Consider the following 16,054-nt stretch of genomic DNA (forward strand, 5'->3'; position numbering starts at 1 on the left):
CTCCAACCCCGCACTCTCAGATGCCACACCGCCTGGAAGACTCACTAACTTTGCTGTACGGATGAACGGTACCCATTTCCCTTCTCCTTCTCCATTTATCCACCCTTTATGCGGTTATTAGACCGAGCCTCACACCGAAATGTTTTCTAAACACCAAAAGGTAAAGTGCAAAAAAAATCCCTGCGGGTTATGTGTGTTTGCGTCTGTTGTGTGTTCATCCGCGCTTGTGCGAAATCTCCAAACGTCATAGTTTGCAATCCTAACAACCGCGCCGAGAAATCCGAGATCTTTTCAGGGATTTCCCCCACCCTGCCCGCCTCTTCTTTAGCACTCCCAACGAGGTAAGTCTGGGCTTTCTAAGGCCAATACTGCAGCCATAGAGACAATACAAATCTGCGATTTTTTCTTTTCTTCTCTCGCTGCCAGCCTTCTCAGGCGAACAGTCCTCAGCGCAGGGTCTCCTTCCGATTCCCTTGCACCTACTTTACAAGGTGTTGACCGGAAGCAAGTCCTTTCCAGCTTGCGGTGACCCCTCATGCGGAACAGCGAGAGGCTCCGGCGTCGGCCTCGGCCTCCTGCCGCCCCCACTTTCCCCTGGGGCCTTGAGGAGGCGAGCTCCGGACGTGTGTGTGCGCGCGCGCTAGCGCGCGCGCGCTTTCACTAAGGGAAAATCTGTGGAAGCTGCTGAATGTTGTTGGCAGAGTGTTCTGGAGCCCAGCAAAAGCCTCCAAAGCACTTGAGCTTCCCGAAAGAAAAACAGAATAAAGGAAAGAAAAGAAGGGAAGCCCGTTTCCCTAAAGCCCGGGTTTCCAATAGTCCTGGATCTTCCCGGAGCTAAGCAGAGGCGTAGTTGGCAGTGGCCACTGCCCGCAGCTGGACTTGGAAAGACGGTTTTTCCCCAGTTTCAGGAGGTGAGGGCCTTGCAGGACCTGGTCTAGGAACCTGCAAAAAGAACTCTGGGGTAAGTAGTGTTCTGGCACCGGAGCGGAAAGGGGGAAGGAGGAGGGGGCAGGAGAAGGACGAGAGAAAGAGAAGGGAATTAATTATGCAAAGAAAAAAATCCCCCAATATTCCACAGCAGAGGGAGAGCGCAGCACAGCACTCCCAAGATGAGTCAGCCCGGGTCTCCCGCGCCTAACCGGCTGGCGCAAAGTTCTTTTTAAGGAGAAGAAAAACTCCGCAAATCCTAGGTGGTGACAAAAGAAGCCCGGGCGGGGCGGAGTGAGGAGCTGGAGCCCGGAGCTGGGGCCGAGGCGGCTACCGCGGGGGCCCGAAGCTCCGACGCCCAGCTCTTTCCTTCTCCTTTTGGCCGCGTTAAGCCTCACCTCCCCACCCTGCCTCCCCCCCGGGCACCTGGCGGCCGGGTTGACATTTGGACTCCCGGCGGCAGCAAGGACGCTCACCTGGCCGAGCCCCGCTCCCTCCTCCTCCACCCCTCCCCCACCTGCCCTCCACCTCCCCTCAGAATCGGGAGGCGTCCGGATCCGTAGGCGAGGAAATAACGACCCCTGCAGTTGTATTGCGGAAAATCGCGGCGGCGGCGGCGGCGGCGGCGGCAGCGCTAGTCGCGGACGATGGAAGCGAGGCAACTGGAGGTTCCGGGGAGCCCAGGAAAATAGCAGAGGAACAGAAAGCGCGCACGCGACGCGGGGAGCCCGTAGGCTCCCGATGCTTCCGAGTACCTGGCTCCCCACGGTTCCCGTTCCGAGCCCTGGACGTGTCTCCCGAGCCGGGCTCCGAGGCGGCAGGCTGCGTGCGGACTTGGGCAGCCGGGAGGGTCGGCGGAGGCAGCTGGCGGCCAGCAGTTGCGGGCAATAATCCCTGCCTCTCTTTCTGTCTCTCTGTATGCTGTGTCTGCTCCTCCCCCCGGCCCCCGGAAGCAGGAGGAGAACGGCCCCGGAGCGGAGCAGCCACCTTCTGACCATGCCCTGGTGAGGCGGGCGGACTTCGAGGGCAACTCGTCGCGAACTGCCTGGGCTTAGCCAGCAAGCTGCGAGCTGCCAGGGGCCCGGAACTGCGCGGCAAGGCCCGGCGGGGGGCTATCGTCTATGACTTCTTGGGGCTCCAGGAGGATCGGGGTCTCGTTTTTGCAGGAAGAGCCCCGCGCTGGTGGCTTCAGGTGGCTGCCGCCGCCGCTGCTAGTGCTGTTTCCGCCGCTTGTGCAAGGAGTAGAGACCGGCGAGCAGGGAGACTTCCCGGGCAGCGAGGCATCGGACATGTGTCAGCACATCTGGGGCACACATCCGTCAAGCCCGAGGGGAGATTTGCTGGAACAATTCAAACTGCGATATTGATCTTGGGGGTCCCTGGCTGGCAGTCGGGTGGGAGTGCGAGTGTGCGCTCGCTAGGAAGTGTGTGCGTGTGTGCATGTGTGTGTGTGTGTGTGTGCGCGCGCGCGCGCCCTGTGGGGATTCCCCCCTTCCCCCCTGTTTTCCCGTCGAGTGATGCACTTGGAATGAGAATCAGAGGATGGAAATAGTCTGGGAGGTGCTTTTTCTTCTTCAAGCCAATTTCATCGTCTGCATATCAGGTATGGGACGCGCTGGAGTCACAGGCGGGTTCGGATTATGTTGTGGTCTTTGGAATGTATGAGATTTTATTGTATGTAGGCAATCAAGTAGCCTTGCGGGGTGGGACGGGAGATGGGTGGTGGCAGAGACCCTTTCAGTTCTGCGGATTTGCTGCCTTCAGAATTGAACACCTTCTAAACCCAAGGGTGTGTGTGTGTGTGCGTGCGTGTGTGTGTGTGTTGGAGGTAGCATCTGCATGGAGTCCTGGAACATAGTAGGGGTGGAGGGATGAGAAAGAAGAGGCAGATGGGTGTTGATTTTCAACTGCTTTCCTCATTGAGAACTCTGGTGAGGAAATCTGAGCCTTGGCAAACCCCACCACCATCCCTGGCTTTCAAAGTTCCCAAACTCTGGTGGTTCCTGGTTGAAAAAATGGACGCAGAGCCCTGCCCTGATATCTAGGCACTTTCAGGAGACTGCAGGATGATGCGGGGACTGGAGAGTACCAGCAGAGATCAGAGGGATGGAGAGGTACTCCATGCCTTCCCCAAACACATTAGGACCACCCCAAATAAAAGCAAAGCCTATCCAAGACAACATAATATCATAGATACCACTTTAGATGATGAGCTTTCCTAATTCCCGGTGGCAAGGATGTACTTACTGGCTCAGACTTACTGACCTCAGGCTACTTGTGCCAGTCTGTGGTTTTAGGAGCTAGTGGGAAGCAAGGGCATTGAGATGAATGAAGTAGAGCTTGTGCCTGCCTCTGAGTGTGTGTGTCTGTGTGTGTGTGTGTGTGTGTGTGTGTGTGTGTGTGTGTGTGTGTGTTGGGAAGGATTTTGATTTCCAAGCAATGTTCTTGTTGGTGCAGGGAGTTGGGGGTGTGGAGTGGAGATGTAAGAAAATGTCCCAGGATAAGCAGTATTCCCCAGTTCAGTTCAGTGCCTCCTCCCATTGACAGTGTCTACACTATTTCTCTCCACACTTGTCATTTAAGCAACCAGGTTAAGGCCCATTTGCAGTACTCCCCTCTGCCTGCATTCCCTCTGCAGAATTGGGGACTCAGCCAACTTCCCATGAAGTCAGCAGAAGAGGAGATCAGGAATCTTGCCCCTGTGAGCAGGCATATTTGAGCAGCATTGGGGTGGAGGGACACATTTCCTGCATCTCCCTTCAGCTCCACTAATCCCCACCCTTTAAGCCAGACCAGATTCTGGATGTTAAAAACACTTGTCTGCCCTTATCTGTTTGGGGCTGTTTGGGACTTGGCCCAAACTGTTTGGGGCTTGGCCACCCTAGTAATAAATTTGCCTCTATAATACTTTAGAGATATGTTGTGTACCTAGAAGACAATAAAAAGTGCCCTGGGGTCACTCCAAATCCTCTACTCTTTACCCATCCTACATCTAGGAGGAAGAATTCCCAGATGACTTGTAAAGGTTTATATCAGTTATATGTCCAGGGATAGACCGTGGTATCTCACAAGGCCACATTTTACATCTTTCTCTTCTACGTGCCTCTTTCAAACTCTCTCTCTTTTCTCCATGTTATTTCACTGGTTATAAAATAGTCTTTTCCTACCTCTTTCCAGCATCATAAATACTTTCAAATCAGACAAACCAGCTGAGTCCCTTTAAAATTTACAAAAGGTGAGCATTAACTAAAGCTCTGGACCTCCCCATCCTTTGTCCCCAACCCCACTCTTCATTTGGTCAGGCCAGCACAGCCTGAGAATGGGCCTGTTCTTAGCCTCCAAAAAAGGCATTAGTGGGATACTCTTCACAGCTATACTTGATTTGGTGTATCAGCAACTAAATTGTATAAATAGAAGCATTAGGAGAGGATTATTTCCCACCCAGGAGAGTTGCTATGTGGCCTTTCACATGTATTTACTAAATAATCATCATTGCTATGTAATGAGAAGATAAAAGTATAAGGAAAATTGCTAGCTATTAGCTAAATATGGAAAACTAGGTTAGCATTCCAAATGCCTAGTTAGGATCAGCATTAATTTACACTTTATGAAGACATTTAGGCAGAGATGCAACATTATGGACTGTATATTTACACATTCATAAACTTAACTTTAAAAGGCCATTCTTTCTCCAAAGCCAGGGTGGCTTCCTCCCTCTATAAGAAGAACTGCTCATTCAGTGATGTCCATGTATGTCACAATTCTGATTAGTAATATAGTTATGACTCACATTTGTCACAGTTTGGGGGACTTTGTTTTCCCATCTGGCAGCCTTAAGAGGTATAGGTATGCAATACACTAAGGTTAAATAATTGTGGCTCAGGGAGTGGTTAGTGGGCCTATCATTTCTGTTTGCATGATTTGCAGTTTTAATTTAATCATGAATGAGCTTTACCAAAAGGAATGTAAGCCTGTATTTATAGAAGCTGCTAAATCTTAAAAAGAAAAGCACCTCTCTACCATCTTGGGATCGATTGCCCTGCCTAGTAAATGGGTACTAATTGTTAGTGAGTTACCAGGCATCTATAATTGATGCATTTGTAGGGTTGATTTCATTACTGAGGAATACCAGACTAGAAAAGGGCAGCAAAAGTCTGCAGTGTAAACATTCTGCAGAAGGAAAATTTTGGAATTAAACTTGGCCTGTAGAAGGTATATTGACTGAATATCAGTTGGCTTTCAGGAACACTCTGGAACTTTGTAACAGTGTTTTGTTAACCAAAGGTTCCTACCCTCATCCTACCCCACCCCCCAAATTAAAAGTACACCGAAAGGAGTTTTCTCCCTGGGTCTATGTGGCTATATTGCTTAAAATACAGACACCTGGGCTTGTATGTTTGATGGCTCTGCATTAATCATTTGATTGTGATGAAGCTGAGGAAATGGGACTGCGGTCTGCTAGCTAGCTTAGCCAGGCTTGGCTAGCTGCTGGGGAAGTAGCATGTGTGCCTTTCATTTGAGAGAATTTGGCTACTTAAGGACAGCACAGCTAGTCTGAAGAGGGAATGAATGCCATGATCTGGGAGCTCCTGGGGCTCTACGTTCGACTCATATTTAATTTTACTGAAAATGTAAGGCAGCCAAGATCTGTGGAGATGACAGGCAGGGAGGGAGGGAAAGAGAGGGAGGGAGGGAGGGAGGGAGAGAGAGAGAGAGAGAGAGAGAGAGAGAGAGAGAGAGAGAGAAAACCAGGATGATATTTCCCTGTGCTAGCAAGAGCACATTCCCTTCTTACAAAAGCAGCACATGTCAGCGAGAATGAATACTTAGCAGCACCAGGAGAGAATTTCTTGGTCCAAAGAGAGCTGTCTGATTTAATTTACATTGCACATCCTACTTCCCTATACTTTATTTCCCTTTACTTCCTTGTTTATTCATAATAATAACAGAAATAGTAATTAGAATTATGTGGTACTTTCACATGTATTGCACAATATTGCACACATTTTAACTCATCTAGTCTCAGAATTTGTAGGGTGATTTTATAAATAAGCCAACCAAAGGCCACAGAGGTTCAGCTTGGAGGATTCACACCCAGTTCTGAGTCAAAATTCAGTGTATCATTTATGCTTTGTTACAAGATTTCTTTTAAATGTTTTTATTAAGTGTTCTTTTATTTTGATGTTTCCAATTGAAAAAGTAAATTGTGTTAAATGGATGTAAATCTTAGAGAGCTTAGAAGTGGAAGTTTAGGGTGATTGTAGCCTAGAGCTAGAATTAAGATGGTATTTGAGTTGTACATGACTGTCATTCAAACAGTTAACACTGTTACTCATTTGCCCCCAGTGCCTTATGATCAGCAATACCTGTAAGAAATGAATGTTTTATATATTCTCTCCAAATCTGAAAATTAAAATGGTTTCACATTAATGGTTTACATTTAGAAATGGGGTAATAGTACATACCTTACATTTGTTATATAGATTAAATTAGATAATATGGTCAATGATTTTCACTTAGCACAGTGTCTCAGGCAGAGTAAGCTTGCAATAGTATATTTTTTCCTACAAACCTGATATTGCAGGGTTTGTGAGGAATAGGATAGAACCTTTACCTTCCTCCCTTACAACTTGTTTAAAAGCAAAAAAAATATCATTAACTAGTGCATTTTATAACATTGAGTACAAATCCTACTTTCAGTGAAGTCTTGGCTTAACAACTTTGAAATGTTTCTTAATTTTCTTTCTCTTATAAATGAGACTGGTAACGTTAGGCTTTGGGGCATAGTCATGAGTGTAACCCACTTTATCCCTGTGAGCCCATTATGGAGGTGAGGCTTGGAAAGTTAAATAAATCACTGGGAACAAAGTAGTGCTTATTCCCAGGGGAGCAACAATTTTCTTCTTTCTTCTTGTAAATTATTACTCAGTATAGACTCAACTTTCAGGTGCTTCCAAAATGGCAAACTGCATATGCTGTCAATATGATTTGAAATAGAAAGTTCCATTAAATATAAAAAAGAGCTCCACCCCAGTAAAGAATCTGATGATCTTATTGGCAATACGGTTTGTTTAAACCCAGTTTCCCATGTGATGTCACATAGACTCTTCATTGACAGATACCATAGATAACAGATATCATAGATGGGACTCTCCTGGCAGTGAGATGAGAGGCTTCCTGAGTAAATACACTATGGGGGGAGGGGGGGAAGAATTGTCAATGTTGAGAAACATTTTCTTGGGTGGGGAGGGGGGGTTTGATTGCCACCCTAGGCCGTCATACTTAACATCCCACCTTTTCACCTTAATTAAGCATTACATATTTGGGCCTGAGGTTTAGGCCAGGAACACATGCAGGTACCATAAATGTGTACAGTAGTAGGCCATTGTGTAAAGAATGTGGGAGTTTGAAGACCCACCCTGCAATCAAACTCTGCCTTAATTACCTATGTGATTTTGGGCAATTCTCTTAGCCTCTTAGACTCTCAGTTTCCTCATCTGTGAAATGAAAAGTTATATCTTCTTTGCCTATTTCAAAGAATTGTTGAGGGAAACATCGGAGAGTGATCCTGAATGTTCTTTGTGTTATACAAATGTAAAGTTATCTGTGTCTTTACTATATTATGGAATGATCCATGCATAAGATATAGCTTTAAAATAAAAGTTGAGATACATACACATAATGTAGAGTGATATTAAATACTACAAATAATACTTAATGGTGTAGATATAGTTGTGAAAGCAAAGTTGTAATGCACAAAATGTATCATGATATAAAGCAGTACGAATAATGCCAAATTGTTTGATAAAGTACATAAATGCTATGTAAGAGAGAAGTCCAGACATGAAGGAAAAGGAGGATATTAGATAGATGTTAGAGGTTTGGATAGAAGAGTTGGAGGGGACCACATCATCAGAAGGAGAGGGAAAGGAATGAGTAAGATGTACAGTGAAGACTGTCGCAATTGGAAAAAAAGATTCACTTTAGGAGATACTGGAAAGTTGGGAGGAGCCCACTTAGAGAGCTGTTGAATTGAGAGAATATGGAGTGTCCTAATATATTTAATTTCTTGGTGATTTTTATTTTTTCTTATTATGGATCTTTACATGGATTCAATGGATTGAGCTTGGTTAAAATTTGTTTGAAATTCTAACATTTCTTTAGATTTTAAATTTGTGTTGCGTGTCTCCAACTACTGCTCTCAAATCTCTCAAATCTGTTTGAGATTGTAGTTGAGTTTTGGGGAAACTTCAGCTTTCTCAACTGTAAAATGGAGATGGTACTTATTTCCCAAGATTGTTGATCCTACAGGATAATTGTAAGGAGCAAAACACTATTTGTAAATGCCTAGCATCGTATCTGGAATACAGTAATCACTGACCAAATTACACATATGATATAAGAGTAAGCGTGGGCTTTGGAACCAAACTAGGTCTAAATGTGAATACTACCTTTAGCATTCACCCTCTGTGTGATCTTAGGTAAGTTCTTTACATTCTCTGAGTCTCTGTAAAATCTGTAAAATGAGGATTGGAGAAAATGTACATAAGATCCTGTCAAAGTGCTTGACGTGTGGTAGTCTCAGTGAATTGGAGCTGTTCCCATAAAATTATTATCATCAATAACAATACTTATTTTGACACTTTGGACCTGTTTTTGTAAATTACAATTAATTTTTCAGTCATTTCTTTGTGTTCAACAAAGCAGTATTGCCAGTTAACTGCGTGCCAAGCATAGGAATTACAAAAATTAACAAACAACACTTGGTCTTTAGTATTTATAACATGGTATGCATGTTATGTGATAGAGTTGTGTTCAGAGTGCTTTATATATATATAATATATATATAATATATATTATATATATATAATATATAATATATATATATTTTTCGGTACGCGGGCCTCTCGCTGTTGTGGCCTCTCCTGTTGCGGAGCACAGGCTCCGGATGCGCAGGCTCAGCTGTCATGGCTAACGGACCCAGCCGCTCCGCGGCATGTGGGATCTTCCCAGACCAGGGCACGAACCCATGTCCCCTGCATCGGCAGGCGGACTCTCAACTACTGCGCCACCAGGGAAGCCCTGCTTTTCATATTTTTAATTATTATTTTAAATTATTTATATATTTAATTATTTTATATTTTAAATTTGTTTAATTATAAAGAAAGAGAGTTAATTCTGTTGTTAGAAGTTGGAAGATGCAATTGGAGAAGGGGTAGGGTTTATGGAGGAGAAAACAGTTGAACTAGGGTTGGAAGGATACATGAGATTTCAAAAGAAGAGGAAAAAAGAAAGACATACCATGAGGCAAGAATAGTATGTTCTTATACAAGAAGTGAAAAAAAACCCCACAAAAGTATCAGAAGTATGGTGAAATGAGCATATAAAATAGATAGGTTAGATTAAGTGACTGGATATAGGCTAGAAGAATAACGGGGCCAATTTAAAGGGGTTTGCAAGCTAAGGTAAGAATTTTAGATGGTACCTTTTAGTTATGAGGAGCAAAGGTAGAGATAAAGAAAATGACAATCAGGTTTGTGTACAATTTAATGATACTTTTATACTTTTATTGCAATAAGCAATAACTTAGAAACCCAACTACTTCTTGTCAATCTTTATTCTTGCTCACAAAACCTGTTTAAAAAAATACTGGCCTAATAGATTAATTAGGCCATTATGGGACATTCTGAGGGACACACTTAAAAGAAAAAATCAGAGTTGTCCTATCTCTTATGCACCTCCTATACCCTAATCTTTAAGATTTAGTATTTTCATAATACACAAATGCAAATATCTCCAATTTTGTACTTCAATAATAATAATAGTGTCTTTAGCATTAGATAAAGGCTAAGAGAAATGAATCATCCATACATGATTTTGTGTTGTGAAGATTGTGTGCCAAGTAACAGATGTGCTATTTGACATGAAACCAATGGTTAAAGCACTGCAAACCATTTTACAGCAGCTTTACCTTATTATACTCTGTACAACTCTTATTTCCAATAGACTGCATGTTCACTTGGGAGAGTATACTCTTGGTCCACTAAATTGTATACCCATTTCACCTTTTCAATTGTCCAGTTAATATAAAGTATGTATAGAGACCTAAAATGAAATGGCTTCCTTTGTTTACTTAATCATTCAAAATTTATTGAGGGTGCTCTATATTTAAGGTACTGGGGATCCAACAGGAATGAGTAAGACAACTGACCTTTCCCTCCAAGAATTCATAACCTTCTAGCAGGACACTGATTTTAAAAATATTAGTAGTTATAGCAGACTGTGATAAGTACTGTAGTGAAAAGAGATACAGCAGTATGTGAATAGGACAGAGAAGGGGCACCTGACTCATTCTGGAGGTGGAAGTGCTAGAAGAAGGAGAGTAAATAGTGTCAGAGGCTGTTTGGGGTGAGTCTTAAAGAAAGCTAAAGAGTTGGCTTGGAAGATTTCTGCTGATTGACCAGGAGTGTGATAGGGGAGGGATGATCATAGGAAACAACATTTGTAAAGACAGGGCAATCAGATAGGACATAATGAATTCAGGGGAAGGTGAAGAGGTAAGTATGGCAACAACTAGAGGGTGGAGTGTAAAGGATGAGGCTGAGATAGAATAGCATATAAGAAATATGATGCTAATAACAGTAATAGCTTACATATAATAGTAGTAAAAATTACCCTTGTGCCTCTCTGTGCAAGGAGGGCATATTTTAAGGCTCAGGGGGATAGGTCTAGTTTATACCTTTATCTTCTTTAGGAGCAGACCAGTCAGGGTTAAAGCTTTTGGCTTTAGTCCAGCTATGCTCCATTTGGCCCAGAACACTAGTTATTTTCCAGTATCGTCTCTAGTTCCATGTAGCTTCCCAGAAGCTTTTGTGATAACTCAGATTTAGACTACAGAATTTACCTCCTTACTTAGTTTGTATTTCTACCCTAGGAAAAAGAGCCAAGATGCTATTGGTTGACCCTAGATTTTGAAATATGGCAACTATCATTTTATTGCCTTTGGTAATTGAATCTTTCCTGCAACTTTCTGCCGTTTTCATCTTGTGTAATCTTAAACAAAACTTTAAAGGATTTATAACATGTAAGGGTGGGGTGGGTGCTGTGAATGCTAATGAATGGTCTGGGATTGCCTTTATAACAGCCATAATTGCTTTTATTAGCAAGATTGGACTGGTAATGGGGTAGCCAGTGTTTGGGTTTGAGTTCATTTGCATTAAGGTGCCATCAGGATGGAAGTGGAAAGATCTTCAGTGGTTGTGAAGGAGACAGTCTACAAATGCCTTTTCCTCCTGATCCAGGAGAGATGGGACCTTTGTCACAGTAAATGGAGAATTAATCTTTAACTTTGTCCCATACTTAACGCCCATAGGCCGAAGGGGCTGGCAGTAGGAAATGAAGCCTGTGACTTTCAGGTGAATTTACCAGAGCCAAGTCCTGCTGTTTTCACAACACATTTGGCAGCAAAGCCACAGTTGGAATAAACATATTTACTGAAGGATATGAGTCAACATATTCCTCTTCTGCTGCTCCCTCTTCCTGCCATACACACAAGTTACCTTTCACCTTTAAGGAAAACAATTTTGATGGCAGCACTTATTGAGTAGGGACCATTCCTCTTCCATGATTTTGGAATAATATAAATACCTCATAGGATTCTTGAAAAGGACAGATATTGGTACATGTCTATGGAAGGGTTATCTCCCACTCTGAAGGGGTTTAATGGGTTGGTTCATTAATTTCACAAATGCTAATAAATGCCTCCTATCAGTGAGGCGCTGGGCCAGACAGAAGTTAAAATATAGTAAGCTAAACAGCCTTGCCTTTGTAGAATGTATATTTAGTGATACACAATTTTTTTCCCATTGCTCAAACTAGAACCTGGCATTTTAGTAGATACTCAATAATAAGTGAGTGAGTTGATATATAAATGAATAATAAGGATTGATTTAGAATGGCTTTTCTTCCTTCACAGGAGACTGGGAAACAAGATTCAGATCTTGTATGGAGGTTAAGAGGGAGGGAAAATAAAGAAGACTTCTCTGTTAGCTGCCCTTTTGCTTCTACTGCATGCAGTCAGAACTGAAACTTTCCCAGGGAACAACTTATTGGATAGCTTTGTATTTCCTTCTCAGACTCAACTCTTATCTGCATTTGACAAACCAGCCTTAGTCAGGGCACTTCACCATTGTTTAAAATGTATTTCTGCTCCTTTGTGTTCTGAGATACCATCCTGTGAGACTTGAATTAGGGCGATTAAGGATCCATGGATGCATTGTTGTTCTTTTTTCATTCCATCTCTGTTCCTATTAAAGGAAATTGCTAAGGATATGGTTGTTTTCTCACTGGGTTCCAGCTTGGGAGAAACCAGCACTTGAGAAAGCTCACTGTTCTTTAGTTAGCAATGAACTAGAGTGCTTTAGGGGAAAAGCCTACCCACCCTTTAGTCTTGAGGCGGAGCAATACAGGAAACTGTTTTCTAAGGTGTTTTTAGTCTTGTGTCAGAAAACTTTACCTCCCCCCGCCCAACCTTGCCCAGCCTTTAGAAACAGAACTGTGGCACCCAACAGTTTTTACCATGGGGGGGCGGAGGCGGGTATTTCCAAGAGCCTAGAAATTGAAAGAACATAGTTTATTTGCTGTTCTTGGCTGTACATTCTGCCTATAATCTCCTAGTTGATCTTTATAACTGTGAGGAAATGGTCAGTTAGGTGGTTTGTTGTTTGTTTGCTTGTTAATTTTAGAAAAAAATAAGAGGAGGTTATAGAAAAAAGTCTCCTACTGTTAATCTTGCAGTACATGTATGGAAATTATACTGATAGTTAGAAAGTGAGGCATCTACGTATAATAAATGTTTGTTGTATGGCCTGGGTGTAAATAGAAATATATCACTGGCTGGCTGTCTTGCAGTACACAGTAATGATACCAGCTCTAAGTCACTCACATCTTATAGAATGAAATATAATGTAGTGAAGTCATCATTTTTTGTTATCTCTAACAGGTTCCACCCCTGTTTTTCCACTGTTATGAAGACGTTCTTCGTGGCCTTTTAGTTTGTGTCTTTGAAGTTCTGTGTTGTAGTGACTAAATGAGAGTCCTATGCAATTAAAATAGTGTGTGAGTTGGTGCAGCCTTTTTTTTTTTTGGTTCCTCTTGCTTTTAGAATTGCTGAAATTAGAGCCTGACTGAGCCAGGTAAAGTTTTATAATGTTCTATATCTAAAGGTAAAATGTGTCAAATTAAAAATGAGAGTTTTATTTGTGCATTTGCTGTTTAGTTTAATTGTGTGTTCAATTGAAATGCTCCTCTTTGATCAGTACTCCTTACAAGCAAGGGACTGTATATGCAAGTGTTTTAGTGTTACAAACATGCATGATACTAGAAGTCATTGACTTAATTTTAATGCTAAATATAATAGAAGAATAGTATCAAAGAAAATTTAGGAAAACAAACTGATTCTTCATAGACTAAATTTTCATTTCCCAAAGTTTACAATTATAACTTTTTTCCCTTAAAGCTTTGTACTTAAAAAAAATTTTTACATTATATCTTAAGTATTCCCCCATGTTGCTTCCTAGTTGTATTAGTTTAGGAAATCCAGGACTTTGTGACTGGTAAACCCCACAGTCTCAGTAACATAACACAGTAGAAGCTTACTTCCTGCTCACATTAATTGTCTAATTGGTGTCAGTTTGTGTGTGTGTGTGTGTGTTTGTGTGTGTGTGTGTGTGAGAGAGAGAGAGAGAGAGAGAGAGAGAGAGAGAGAGAATAGGGGCTTGGTGAGGGGGAAGGGATAAAAGAGAAGGAATCCTGTCTGTGTAGTGACTTGGGAGTCTCAAGGCTGATAGTCTCTGCTATCTTCAAGACATGGCTTCCAATATTGTTCTGGACATCAACATTAACAGCTGGAAAAAGAGTGAGGAGGACGATCATGGGAGAGGTGTTTATGGGCTTAACAGGAAAACTGTACCTCACTTCTGGTCAATCACATGGCAACATCTTATTGCAAAAGAGTCTGAGAATTTCAGGCTAGTCACAAGACTAGCCTTAGCCCAGGAACAAAGGGAACATGGTCTAGTGAACAATTGGCTAGTATTTGCCACTTTAACATTTATGATTTTCTTTGTAATAGTTTCATAATATTTTATTCATCTAAAATAGCATTATTTATATTTCTCTTTTTCCCTATTTTGGAGCATCTATGTTATTTCTAGATTTGTCATTTTGGGCATATGTTTTTATGTCTATAGATATTTATTTCTATTGAATTATTTCTTTAAAATAATCCCAGTATTGTGATTACTGGGTAAAACAGTGTGAAGTTCTTTATGTTTTTACCATATTATATCCATAAGTAATATATAACCTGTGTATAAGTCGCCAGGAATATACTTGAATTCCTGGAGGAAGTAAACAAGTATGTAGAACAGTTATTAAGCTTTCAAAGATCTGTTTAAAAATACGCAAATTCAACTGAGTAAATTTTAAAGGTACTATTGGTGTTTATTCAACAATTCATACATTGAGCAGCATCCCATCTAGCAGATAGAAAGGAGCTCCAAAGAGCTGTACAAATTGGAAGATTTTATAGGCAGAAGAGGGTGGGACAGGAAAGTTACTAGCAAAGACTTGATTGTTTCAGACAAGGCCACCTTCCTTTGGGGGACAGTAGGAATCTACCTGGCATATTACCTCATTAGTGCTGACCAGGAAATTCCAGAGTGACTGGTTAAGATTATATTCCTGAAAAAGGCTGAAACTGCAGTTAGGTTAGGTATTAAGTCTTGATTCGGTGACATGGGCCTTAGCATAGATGACTCTGTTTTGGGCCTGTTGTCTCTTTTTTGACAGATCCTTTCAATAGTGGTCCACTCCCAGAAAGTATTAAGCAAAAACCAAATAGCCATGGCATTCAAGATGTTATTTTTGCTTAATAAGTCAGATCAGTGACAGGAAACCATGGTTAAGGACAAACAAATAGCTTTCCTAAGTTCAGAAATTTGGGCCTACTTAAGTATTCTTCCTAGAGCATATTTTCATAAATTATAGGGAAGAATGGCTCAGGTGGTTTGCAGAAAAGATTACTGGGATGGAAGTTAGAACATGTTGTGGTTAGTACTTGTTTTGCCACTGTATTGTGTTGTGAAGTATGTAGTTTTACTGGTCTGAATCCCAGTTTTCTCCTTTTAAACAGGGATATTGGACTGGTTAATTTCTAGGTCCCTTTCCAACTTGGAAATTTTATAGTGTTATGAAACTTTTAAGAAAATTATCAAAGTTTACTGTTGATGCTAAACTTTTCCAGTTTTTGAAATGTCAAAGCAGCAAGATTAAATTAGAGGAAGAACTTTGGAGGTTGTGAGTGAGCAGAGAAGTGGGAAGTGACTCTTGAGATGGGCAAGTGTAAGGATAAGGCATAATGAAAGACCAACCCAAACCATATTTGTGGAATTCTGACCTTGTAGCTCTCTAGTAAGACCCTGAGAAAGAGTCTAGGGGCCATCATTGACTACTCCATAAAAGCATTTACTGAAAACCTTGCCGGTGGCGTCTTTATATTAAAGTCTTAGAATTTTATCTTAACTCTGCTGTTACTTTTTGTGTGAGGTTAAGAAGTTACTTAAAATGTCTAATCCTTAGTGTTCTCTTTTGAAAACTGGAGGAATAACATCTATTTTTGGAGTTAAGGGAGACTGAAATTTAAAAATGCAGCATAGTGCTTGGCATATGTACTTAATAAATGGTGGGTTTTGTATTGTTATAGCTGAAGCTAAAAGAGCAAAAGACATGTTGGGAAATATTAGGAAGGAATTTGGCAATATCATTTAAAACATGAGAATTAAATGAGCCAGTTCATGTGAATGTGTTTAGCACAATGCCTGCACATAACACATAATCAGTTAAGGTTGGTTGAATCTGATTCACTAGGGGAAGCTGGGATGTTTGGAGAATACTTTAGAGATTATAAGAAAGAAGACCATCATGTCTTTGTCATAAAAATGATCTTCAGAGATAACTTACTGAGTCTGGCCCACAGTCTTCTTTAATATTAAAAAAGTTAATGACATATTTTAATTTTATAACTAGGGTTTAGATTTACCAAGGCCTCTAATACAGTGTATGGTCT

The 16,054-nt window shown here is 41.6% G+C and overlaps 1 protein-coding gene across 1 annotated transcript in view; it reads left to right on the forward strand.

Annotated features, from left to right (window-relative positions):
• Positions 1-2,469: 2,469 nt before the first annotated feature.
• Positions 2,470-16,054, forward strand: part of CA10 (carbonic anhydrase 10) — a gene marked incomplete at both ends in the record, with an annotated part of 646,129 nt that continues 632,544 nt past the window's right edge. Inside the window, one exon of the mRNA XM_082860516.1 lies at positions 2,470-2,530. Coding sequence (XP_082716642.1) covers positions 2,470-2,530 — 61 coding nt within the window. The remainder of the gene's footprint in view (positions 2,531-16,054) is intronic.

Source organism: Leucopleurus acutus (genome assembly GCF_964270905.1).
Source record: "Leucopleurus acutus genome assembly, chromosome: 19".
Taxonomy (NCBI): Eukaryota; Metazoa; Chordata; class Mammalia; order Artiodactyla; family Delphinidae; genus Leucopleurus; species Leucopleurus acutus.